This window comes from Arachis ipaensis, chromosome B09 (assembly GCF_000816755.2).
Source record: "Arachis ipaensis cultivar K30076 chromosome B09, Araip1.1, whole genome shotgun sequence".
Classification (NCBI taxonomy): Eukaryota; Viridiplantae; Streptophyta; class Magnoliopsida; order Fabales; family Fabaceae; genus Arachis; species Arachis ipaensis.
Genome location: NC_029793.2, coordinates 20,344,350 through 20,356,856, shown reverse-complemented (window position 1 = coordinate 20,356,856; position 12,507 = coordinate 20,344,350). Strand labels below are relative to the sequence as shown.

The 12,507-nt window shown below is 33.7% G+C and overlaps 1 protein-coding gene and 1 long non-coding RNA gene across 3 annotated transcripts; both read left to right on the top strand.

Moving 5' to 3' along the window:
* On the top strand, nucleotides 1,660-3,842 carry LOC110267133. The gene is made up of 2 exons (XR_002354482.1): nucleotides 1,660-2,283; nucleotides 3,132-3,842. It is a non-coding gene; the product is annotated as an uncharacterized LOC110267133 (long non-coding RNA).
* On the top strand, nucleotides 3,852-11,940 carry LOC107615163 (phosphoinositide phosphatase SAC2). 2 transcript variants are annotated; one of them, XM_021112299.1, is made up of 16 exons: nucleotides 3,852-4,014; nucleotides 4,135-4,300; nucleotides 5,016-5,241; nucleotides 5,606-5,682; nucleotides 5,968-6,155; nucleotides 6,250-6,347; nucleotides 6,456-6,589; nucleotides 6,672-6,800; nucleotides 7,010-7,373; nucleotides 8,560-8,681; nucleotides 9,069-9,182; nucleotides 9,450-9,614; nucleotides 9,947-10,090; nucleotides 10,347-10,445; nucleotides 10,755-10,842; nucleotides 11,467-11,940. In XM_021112299.1, the coding sequence occupies exons 1-16, from the start codon at nucleotides 3,867-3,869 to the stop codon at nucleotides 11,557-11,559; spliced, it is 2,355 nt and encodes a 784-aa protein (XP_020967958.1). In that variant the 5' UTR covers nucleotides 3,852-3,866; the 3' UTR covers nucleotides 11,560-11,940. The 2 variants fall into 2 exon arrangements, with proteins under 2 accessions (XP_020967958.1, XP_020967957.1); XM_021112298.1 differs by having other exon boundaries at nucleotides 6,669-6,800.

Genomic DNA, 12,507 nt, shown 5'->3' with positions numbered 1-12,507 from the left:
GAGGAGTGCTACACATACAAGTCTTTTTGACTTACAAGTCTTACAAGTTACTAGGCCTTTTAATGCGTTATTCAACGTTTCCTATTTTTCACTCAGAACGGTTCTTCTTCTTCTTCTTCCTCTTCCTCTTCCTCTTCTTCTTCTTCTCTTCCTCTTCCTCTTCCTCTTCGTTTTTTTTTTTCGATTTTCATAGTTTCTGAAATCAAGCTTTGAAATCGTTTTGAAGACGAAGAAGCAGCAGAAGATGAGGAAAAAGAGAAAGAGTCTGAATTATGCAACGAATTTTGGGTGTATTTCTTAAATACTTTGGGTGTATTTTTCGTAATCTTTTGGGTGTATTTCTGTAATCCTTTTGAAAATAATGGAACTTCAGAAATACACCCAAACGATTACAGAAATACACCCAAAATGATTACAGAAATACACCCAAACGGTTACAGGAATTTACCCAAACGATTATAGAAATACACCCAAAGGATTACAGAAAATACACCCAAAGGATTTAAAGAAATACACCCAAAATTTGTTAAAATACATCTTATGCATAATTCAGAACTCTTTCTCTTTCTCCTCCTCATCTTCTACTGCTTCTTCTTTTTCAAAAACGATTTCACCATGAAAAATCGAAAAAAAAAAGATAAAACAAAGAAAAAGAACGTAAATGAAGAAGAAGAGGAAGACGATGAAGAAGAACGTGCAGAAACGAAAGAAAAGGAGAAGAAGAAGAGTAAGAGGAAGAAGAACGTGCAGCAAGAAGAAGAAGAAGGAGAAAGAGAAGGCAAGAAACGAAAGAAAAGAAGAAGGAGAAGACGAAGAGGAAATTAGAATGGTTCGAAGCGTGTTTTGAGCGTTAGTTTTAATTGAACTTGTAAGACTTACAAGCCTTAATCGCTTGTATGCCAAGAATTACTCTTTAAAATTACATAGGTATTTTAGTAATAATTAATAATCATCAAATAAAATAATTTTAGATTATGTAAATTATTTTTTTATTATCTTTCAAATATGATTGTAAATAAAATAGTGATTTAGAATCGAGATGAAAGATCACGTTCTTCGAGGGGAATAAAATTAATGAAGTGTGAGATGGTACACAAAATAACAATTATTATTACACGACTACGGAACCCCAATACCAGGGGATTCAAATTTTAGAACACATTGAAACGTGGTAATTCACGTGACATGAGCGAAATCAAGCATGGTAATTTGGTAACTGATTGCTAATATGGAAATTAAGATACTATTACGGCATGCTGACAAAAAACTGCTACCACATACAGAGAGAGAATGTGGGTACCCATCTTAAAGGGAGCCCAAATTGTGCTGTCCTTTTAATTTCATATTTATTTCTTACAAATATTAGGGGAACGATATTAAATTATTATATTATATATCTTTAAAATACATGTTAAGGTTATTATTAGTAAAAATATTATTAGTCTTATTTGACAAAATAAATTCTCATCTTCGTTTGATAAAATGGCTAAATTATTAATATATTACTATAGATGTTAGGTCATTTTATCAAATAAGACTAATATTTGAGAATTTATTTTGACAAAAACAAAAAACTAAAATCTATTTTATGAAAATTAAAATTTTTTCAGGTGTGTGACGATAAATTAATATTATTATTATTTGAAATTTCTATTTTTCTCTTTCACATCGTGTGGATGCATTGTTGTGGCAAAGCTGTGACCTTTTCTTCTGTTTTCTTCGCTGACAATCTCATTCATTCATTCATTTTTCACTTTCTTTTCTTCTCTGCGCCCTCTGCAACCCAAAAAGCTGCTTCTGATTCTCTTTCCGCTTCTCCATTCCCCAAAACCAAACACCTTCTTGATTCATCAGCTTTTCTATTTCTTTCCCTGCTTCCCTTTCCCCTTTTTTATTTTGTTTTCTTTTCTTCTCTGTCTCATTGTGTATCTAAACAGAACTTCATGTTATTCTCCCATTGATGTAAAATTTTGAGCTTTGTAATTTCCTTTCGTTTTCTCTTTTGGCTGCGCTTTTGTTAAAGAGCTTCTGTTTAATTTGATTAAACAGAAGCTCTTTTGTTGTGTTTTTAATTTTATTTTTGTATTTTGTTTGTGTTGATCTCTCTTCGGAGAGTAATTTAAGAGAAAAAAAAAAAACAAGGAGCTTAGGTTGAAGCTCTGGATCTGAATTGTGATGGAGGAAGAAAAGGAGAAGATTCAAAACCGTGTTGTTGTTGTTGACGATGCAGTTGAGTTGAAGTGCAGCTACATGCAGAAGTTCAGGCTCTATGAAACTCGCTCGGTATATGATGATTCTCTATAACCTTTCAATATTTCAATTCATATATGCATTTTTCTTACTTCGTCTTTTGACCATGATCTGCCTATGGCGTTGTTTTTCTTTTTCTTTTCTTTTCTATAACCGTGTTTCTCTCTGTTTGTTTCTTAAAGATGCTGTAATCTCTCTCTCTCTCTCTCTCTCTCTCTCTCTCTCTCTTCAAATTCATGTTTTCATAATCAAATGGGTTTGTATTTTCTTTCTCTATGAGCAGTTTTGTTTTTGTGTTTTTTGAATTGGGATTTTGATGTTTCCTGTTTATTAAGGTGTGATTCATGAGTTGTTGTGTATGTGAAATCTGAGAATTTTCACAAGATGACATTGATCTGGATTTTTATGCTTCTGATTGGTTTCCATAATTGTGATTTGTTTTTTCATTTATGATTTTCATGATGTATGTCATTGATGCTATATGATTGTCATATGATTCTGTAGCAAATAGCTTATGGCTTGTGAATTCGTGTATTCTATTTGACCTTGTTCGCTAGCTTCGTGTTCATTTTCGCTGAATATGTCCTTTTCAATTTTGTGTGATGGATGATTAAATATATTAACATAATTGTCACTTTGATTTTATTAGCACTAAATTCGATTGGCTTAGCAGTGAAAGCTGCCTGTGATATCTAGTGATTGTGTTTATGCCAATACTTGACTTTTTTACTATGCTCTTCTTAAAAGGGAAACTAGGGTTCTTTCTCTCTGTTCTTTCATCAATTGCATGAATCTGGTCATATATAGTAATGTTTTCTTGCTAATCAAAATAGTAATTTTTGCTAATTTTGGAATTTGATATTGCTGACCTTTGTTATTAGAAGGATTGCCACTACTTGTCCTTTTCAGGAAAAAAATTGAGTAGTCATGCGAATATTATCTGGAAATTTTGATGAAGTTGGGGCAAAATCCAAAAGAAGGCCCAAAACAGTTGAATTAAACCCACACATCATTCCTTCTTTAGAAAGTGAAACCTAAAAGGCAAAAATTGATAGTCACATCCTTAAATTTGACTTTACCTTAATCTTCAGCATTTGTCACCTTCATCTATCTCTCTCACTTTTTATGTTTGTTTTTTCCTCATGTATTCTATGCTTAGGGACAGAATTCATAGTGTTCTAGATAGATATCAAGCATTCTTTCTCTCATCAGCTAACATAATGATAAGTTGTTGGTTTGTTTCTTGCAAGACAAGCAATTGTAGCTACTTTACAAAATCATCTGGTATAATTTTTGTACTTATATGTTTAAATTCTTAGAAAAGTTGGTGGACTGCAACAATTATTGTTGTAATCTAAAGTTTGTTTCAACTTTTTTACTGTTACTTTTAACGCTATTCATTCACATTAGAAAAACCACTTGTAATCTAAAGTTTTGCGTTAATATGGAGTGATATTTATAGCAAAGCTACATCTTTCCATTTCTTTAATACATTAATAGCTGTGATGTACTTTTACCTGTTAAGAATATCATCCTTCTTAATTTGTCTATGACTCTATGCACATTATACATGTATAGTGCAATGTTGCAGTGTTCTTATTATTATTCTTTTTTACATGCAGAACTATCCAACGGAACTAAACATCACTGAAGATTTGACAGTGTACTCAGAAATTGAGTGTTGTGACCTTCTAAGGCGCATACACGAAGGAAACAAGTCAATAGGGGGACTGAAGTTTGTTACAACTTGTTATGGAATCATTGGTAATTGAATCTTCTATCATCTTCTTCATATGAACAAAATTGTTATTATGGTCTTGTTTCCCAAAATACTGGCTATAGTAATTAAGGGTTCCGTCATCTTATTATATTTTTTTTATCCAGGATTTGTCAAGTTTCTTGAGCCATACTACATGCTTCTCATAACAAAGCGAAGGAAAATTGGCACAATATGTGGGCACACTATATATGGTATCGCAAAGAGCGAAATGGTTCCAATCCCACATCCTACTGTGCGATCCAAAATGGCATATTCTAAGGATGAAAACAGGTCTTTAGTCAATTTTGCATGTAATTGTAATACGTCTATAGCACATATAAAGAGACATCTGAGTGTAGCATTGAGAACTATACCCTGTGGTTTGTACATAGTTGAGAGTTATGTTATAAATTGTGGGTTTTCATTTGTGTTCATTATGTTGTGTAGTGAAAACATTCTGTTAGAACATCATATTTTAGCTTTGTTGAATTCTACAGTTTGGTTTCCTTTTTCTGTTCCTTAGTTTTTGTTTTTGTTTTATTTTTTTATTGTACCATATATGTTGATTGTCTCTCTTCAGTGTGTATGCACAATGTGGGCTTCCTCAGGTCAACCCTATCATCTTTCTGTGGTACTCTCTAATTGTCTCTTTTGAAGTAGAAATGATAATACTTCTTCAAGATTTCCAAGTTGTGTAGTACGTTTAGTGTATACCTCCATCATCCGTTTCATGTTATACATTTATTGTCAGTTCATTTCCTGCAAATGTACAGGGGCAATCTTCATTGCTGTTATGATGTAAATGTAACTTTTTGAGTGAGACAAGGTATTGCCAGGGTTTCACTCAGGAGATGGCTTTCGTTTCCTTTTGTATCTTTTTTCAATACTGTTGGTTATAGTTAATTGCTTAACAATTTTATTTTATAACTATTTGTTTTCATTTTTATTTAGTCATATAATAATCCATCTTATTAATGGGCTTTACTTTTCTTCTCTTGTGACTTAGATACAAGAAGCTTCTGTGCAGTGTGGATCTTACGAAGGACTTCTTTTTCAGCTACTCATACAATGTCATGTTTAGTCTTCAAAGGAACTTAACCGATCATAATACAACAGGACAGTCACTTTACGAAACACTGTTTGTTTGGAATGAGTTTTTGACTCGTGGAGTCAGGAATAATCTCCAGAATGCTTCCTGGACAGTTGCCTTAGTTTATGGCTTTTTTAAACAGGTACATAACAGACTCCCCTTTTGGCTAATGGATATGTTTAGTTTTTATCTTCTATATATTAATTTCGTTGTACTTTATCAGCAATATTAATTTCATTTGAAATGTCTAGTTTTTACCATATGTAACTTTGTATATGCTATTGCTAGCATTTTATGTGATAGAGTTAATGCTGCAATCATGAAACCATGGATTAGTAGTATTCACACAAAATGCTAATTTAATGTAGGCAGTATTTTTTATCGCTGTATTGGTGTCATCAAGCCTCTCCTATAAGTGCTAGAAAGAAATGCTAGAAATATCTATTCCTTATAAAAGGTTATGCATTTTCTTGTTGACAGTTGTTCATTTATGGCATGCTGTGTAGGTCAAACTTTCTATTTCTGGCAGGGATTTTCACTTGACTATCATTGCTAGGCGCTCGCGGCACTATGCTGGGACAAGGTTTGTACTTTTCCAATCCTTTATATGAGTTTGTCACATGATAAAGCTACATTCTGTTTCAATTCCTTACACTTGCAGTCCTTGAAGATATACATCTGCTTTTGTTTTCATTTTAATTTTTCTAATTGAGGTTTTTTACTGGTTTCTGCCAAGTACTTCAATCCATGAAATTCATGTAAACGGGTGATTTATCACCCAGAAACTTGGCATTTTCCTGCAAATTTTGGCATTTTTATCTTACTTATTTCTTGACATATTCCTTGCTTGCTGTATCTTGTGATGCAGATATCTGAAACGAGGAGTGAATGAAAAGGGAAGAGTAGCTAATGATGTTGAGACAGAGCAGATAGTCTTTGCAGATGCTCGTGATGGAAGCCCGATGAAAATAAGTTCTGTGGTGCAGATCCGGGGTTCAATCCCTCTGTTCTGGTCTCAGGAAGCCTCTCCATTGAACATAAAACCTGACATTATATGTATGATATGGAAGCAACTATTCTCTGCTTGTTATGGCTTGCTTGTTGTGTAATTTTTTCTGAGAGCTTTTTTGCTTCTTTTTTCTTTTTCTAGTATCAAAGAAGGACAACACCTTTGAAGCCACAAGGCTTCATTTTGAAAATCTTGTTAAGAGATATGGAAATCCAATTATCATATTGAACTTGATTAAGGTAGGCAGCTTCCCATTTCTAATGAACAGTTAGGAATATTGAATTTCTCGGTTGTGTCTAACCTCTAAACTAGAATGTTTTCTGATTTTCATTTTTTTTTTGTTCAAGACACATGAGAAGAAGCCACGAGAAACTATTCTGCGAGCCGAGTTTGCTAATGCTGTTAGGTCTATCAACAAAAATATGAAAGGGGAAAATCGACTGAGGTTCCTCCATTGGGATTTGCATCGACACTCGAGACGGTAACTTGCTCTTCCCTCCAACCGTTTCAGTTTTTTATTCTTGGGTGTTATTTTGACTTTATTGGATCAATTACTTCAGCAGCAAAGCTACTAATGTGTTGACCCAACTGGGGAAAGTGGCTGCATATGCGTTGAAGCTGACTGGCGTCTTCTACTGTTCCCTGACACCAAACTTGACACCAGAGGGACTGTTCCAATATTCCTTCACAGGGTATGTTCTATAACAGCACTTTGAATGCTGTTTGCTGATGTATTTTCCCATTGAATTACTTTTTATATATTTTGATGATTTATTAGATGATTTTTATATTAAGCAATAACCAGGAATTTTTCTGCTTGTCTCTGCAGCAGTTAATAATTGCTTTTTGTTTGAAGTACTAGTTAATAATTTTATTGGTGATTTTATTTAATATAATGCAGGAATAAGAATTCCATTGGTAACTCTCTGACAAAACAAGCTAGCATGGACAAGGATGTTGATAGGGAAGCAGAAGTTAATAATTGTTACTATAGTGGTGATGAGAACAAAGAGTACAGTGTCAGACCCGAGATGCTTCAAGCTGGGGTCTTAAGAACGAATTGCATAGACTGCTTGGATCGTACTAATGTTGCTCAATATGCTTATGGACTAACTGCACTTGGACGCCAGCTGCAAGTTTTAGAATTCAGTGAATCCCCATATATTGATCTTGATAACTCTTTGGCGAAGGAATTAATGGCAGTCTATGAGTCCATGGGTGACACATTAGCTTTTCAATATGGGGGCTCTGCAGCGCATAATAAGGTAACCTTTCCAACCTTTGGGCTTCATGAATTATGAAGTCCAGTATGGGATCAAAAGTCGTGTGCATGATGACAGGATCTACTGTCAAGGATCAACTATTCGAAAAGCTTAAGCTGTTAAGTGAAGACCTGCGAATGATTCTTAAATCTAACATTCTGCTTCATGCAAGAGCCAAATGGCCCTGAAGCATGGACAATGCACAGGATCACCTTCCTTGTGCTGAAATCTAACTTTTATATAGGGGTGAGGACAACCAAATTCATGAGTCACGACCATCTGTTCATAAAGACCAACTTTCCAAAGGCTTAAGTTTTTAGGTGAAGGTTCATGAATGACTTCTCTATCTAACATCTACATCTTACTTTTTACATAAATTTAAAATGACATATGTTAACCTATTGTTGAAAGCATGTTGCTTTTATTATGTTCCTAGGCAGGGTCCATGTTCTGATGAAAGCATGCCTTATCTTACTAGGGCATGTATTTCATTCACAAGCTTCTGATGTAGGGTTTTATTTGTTGCATGTCTTGGTAGTTTATGGATGTAGTTATTGCTCTCACAATTAGTAGAATTTCTCATGCATCTTTTTCATCAAGATATAAAAACATATATCCCTAACCCTTTTTTTACCATAATAAATTTGAAAATGCAAGTATTCAGTGTCAAAATCTTATTTCATATCTTAGGAAAATGAGTTATTGGCAATAAGACCCCTAATAATAATAATAACTTTCGAGTAGAGTTGGTGATGGTCATGGGTCCTGTTTAATTGTCATTTGATTGTTGTGGGCCTTGTAGCATTTGGTTGGGGCCACCTTTTAGTCGATGCAATGCATAGTGGTGCATGGTATTTGGTGCTTCACTCTTAAGTAGCCACTAATGTTGTGCATAGTACATCCTGTCTTCTCAATGTATGGCCTTTCTTCTTAGCATTTCTCTGATTCAAGAAGTGGAGATCTTAATTATTGGTATTTCTGCAAGGTTTCCACTACATCTAAACGACCTATTCGTATTCGCACTGTCTCGAATTGTGTAGGAGGGGGTTAGGTGGAAAATGACCTCATTAGCTTGACTCTAGGATTGTTCCTAGCGCTTGATGCAATGCATGACAGTTGTAGCGATCTGCACCTTATGTAATGAACTTGCCTCTTACTCTTCCTATTTTCTCTTGATCTTTCTGTACAGATATTTTCTGAGAGAAGAGGTCAATGGAAGGCGGCAACACAATCCCAAGAATTTCTTCGAACTCTGCAGCGCTATTACAACAACACATATGCCGATGGTGATAAACAAAAAGCAATCAACATGTGAGTCAAATTAGAGCCCATTTTTTAAAAGTATATTTACATAACCATTTCCTTAATAAATTTGGTGTAACATTAGTTATTTATATATTTATGGAGAAAACAATCAATTTGGTCCTTAAGTTTTCACCTGCTAATCAATTTGATTCATGAGTTTTATAATCGTTAGTATACCACGTCAATATGCCACACGGAACTTGATGGTCAATCCCGCTAACTTGATTCTCAGTTATAAAACTTGGAAACAAATTGATAAGTTTTCAAACTTTGCGATCAAATTGATTAGCAGGCGAAAACTACAGGACCAAATTGATTGTTATATCGATATGCATGCTATTTTCATTGGGATGAATTAACTTATGTTGTATTTGATACTGTTTTTCTTGTCAGATTTTTGGGGCATTTTCAGCCACACCAGGGAAAACCGGCATTGTGGGAGTTAGATTCAGATCAACATCTCACTGTTGGAAAGCGTGGTGCATTCCCGGAAGATGAAAATGTCAGGTATATAATGGGTTGTTTAGTTACACGATTTTTTTTGGTGTTATCATGATTAGGGAAGCATCTGAAGGAGAAGTGTGTTTCATCTGTATTTTTTTCATCCCATTAGAGGTGAAGGATTTCACATGACCTTGTAAATATTTCATTCCAAAGAAGTTACCCAAGTACATGAGAATACACTTTATCTGTCCCTCACGGATTTATTAAATAAAAATATATTAAACCTTGCCTTGGCAGGGGGTCTATAATGCTATTCTTTTATTATGGTAGGCCAACTATTAGACGATCACTTTCCGATGGTAACATTAAGGACAGCACAATTAGGGACTTGAATGTCACAAATTGTCAGCAGTCGTCTAACATACCTGACAAGCATCGGCATTCAGAGTCCACCCCAGACATCTTTACCTGTGGAAGTGCTATATGTCATTGCAGGTATCATAATTGACCTTTTTCATAATGCAAAAAATCTCATAGCCATGTTTAGACACTGGGGGTTTATACTGAATAGCTGTCTGTTTGCCAAATATTTGAGTTTCTAAATTCTAATAGAAGTTTCCATTTGTAACTTCTTTAGTTCAAATTGCATTTAAACAATTATCTTCCTTCTTGATTGTTTGGTGAAAAACTGAAAATTATTGAGAAGCTTTTCAGGATTTCCCATATAATATTGATAAGGTTGTCTAATGCAGTCATTGATTGATCCTATTGTGATTTATGCAAGACATCAAAATCTTCTAACTGTTGTGTTTATCAATATTATACAGGCTTATATATGGGGGAATGGTCAAGGACCAGTATTGCGACACTGATCACATTTGTTATGATGAACACGGAGACTGCTCCAACTTCGTAGATTTGGACTGGCTTTCATCTTCTGGAAACTCTTGTGAAGAGGAATTACTTGAAAGGTAGTTCTAAAACTTTGATCAGTGCTTGCTGATATACATATGTCATATTCTTGCCACTTTTCTTTCACTTAACGATTCAAAATGTGGTCATCAAATCTTGATCGATCATAGAGGGGTTCTGAGAACGAGGAGATACTTTTGTCATAGCATAACTAAATTTCAATTCCTTTGGGAGGTTCATCTATGAATTGAAAATAAAATAAATAACCAGTGAGGAACTAAAGTCCTGTCAGCTTTTTGTTTATGCAATACTCAGATCTCATGCAATTATGGGGAGGAATATTTTGACTTTGGAAGAGAAAATAAAGAGGGAGGGAAGACATTTATTAGCAAACGTTAAGGTTTCCAGCCAGTGGTATATATAGAAAACTTCACTCATCTCCTGCTATTAGCATTTTAATGAAACAAATTTATTTGTCATGAGAAAGTTACTGAATTCTAGTTTATTATCTTTCAGCTTTATGCTGGAGGAATTCTCAGGAGGATATTGATTTATTTATTTATTTTTCTATAACTGAATTTGGGGATTGGTTTGGACTTTCCATGTCTAGTGTCAATTGACGCGGTTATAGTGGATCGTCATTAAATTTGACCCTATCTTCGAATAATAATTTGTTTGATTGTGATGATTGACCAACTACATTTTTTTTTATTATGACTACAGGTCAACCAGCATCTCATCAGAGAATATTGTTAATGAGCTAAGAACTGAGATAAATACATCTGCTAGTGACTCTGGATCCAGCATGAAGGTTAGCATGCATTGTTATGTCGAGATTTATCACACAATATCATAATTTCCTTTAATTTATGAAATATTTATATTAACGAGTTGTTGTCGATTAAAAGAAGAAGAAATAATTTTCATAGCATTTCATTCCCTAGTTATTAATACTCACCAATGAGTTTTTCCTAAAATTGTAGTTCGAACATTAACTAGATAGTGCACATTTATTATCACAGTTTGTGCTGGACTAAGAAAGTTCAAGGTCTTTGTTTTGTTGTATATTCATCTTTTTTGCTAGCTTTATTTGATCTTCATCCACCATCTGTGTTAAACTCGCTTCTCATAATCTAGCCATGGTTTATAACATCAAGGGTTTGCTGGGGATGATAATAGAGAAAAAAAATTTCATTGACAGGTTTTTATGTGTAAAATATACACCAACCAAGCTCATCTATAAAAAGTTTCACCCCATTTTAACCACCAACCCAAGTTTGACCTCTCGGTTTTTTTTTTTTCTTGGACTGTAACCTATGAAGTATTTTGTTATTAATATCAAAGTAAAATTCTTCTAACGATGTGAGAACCTGATTCATGTGCATAAAGTTGACACTGAAAATGGGAATTAAATTATGTTTTTAACGTGTTTCAGGGGAGGCAGAGTGTGGAAGAGCTCCATAAACAAGGCAAATATTCTGAAAGCTTTGAACGATGGGTAAATTATGGAGAGATGCTTTTTGTTTGAGACCATTGATGTCATTAGTCATGACCTCCATCATCCCCATCCGAAGGATGTGGGTTCTTGACTTTGCTGTACAGAAAAAAAAAAATAAAGGGTAAGATATCATCCTAAAGAATAATATATAATATAGAAGTGACAACAGCTGAGAGAAGCTGATTTTTTTGAAAGGGCACTTTGGTAGCAATTTCTATAATTTTTAGTTTTTTACCTAAAATGGAGCGTCTATGTGGGAGGTAAATGTAGATGTCAATAGGTAAATTCATTTTTCTACCTTCCATTAAGTCCTGTTAGGTGCATTATTCCTGGGATAATCATGGAACCGTGTATATAAATTTTCATTTTTCAAAATTAAAGAGAGAAACATGATAGATTATGCTCGGATTATTATCAGTGGTTTTACGGGTGAATTTTCTTTATTTCAGTAGAAACAAGATGATTATAAGAAAATATTTTTGGTGAACTAACTAATTTTCTGAATATTTGTAGAAATAAAATCATTAAATCTTTAAAGTACTTTCAGAAATATTAGTAGATGCACTGGCGACTCTTGCAGCGTAACATGTCCTCAAAGGATACTATTTTCCTTCAATTCGAATTTTAAAATTAAAAATTCAAAAGATTAGCTTGAGTTTGTTAATGATGTAGTTTGCTTCCTAGACTCTTTTTTAACAAAATTATAATCCCACTATAGGAACAATATTTTGATATCAAACATCAGCCAAATTTTCATATGGGATCTCAATCAATTAGTTATAAAATTTTTGTGCTTGCTCAATAATTTTGAAATACATGTCTTTCTTTGAATTTTGTTTTTCAGATTTTTTTTTCCTAGTAATGTAAATTATAAAATAAAAACAAAAAACACTCTTCATGAATCATTTCAACGGTATCAATAATCAAACCAATTGAATTTGGATCATTTCTTAAATTAAAATAATCAATTATTATTCA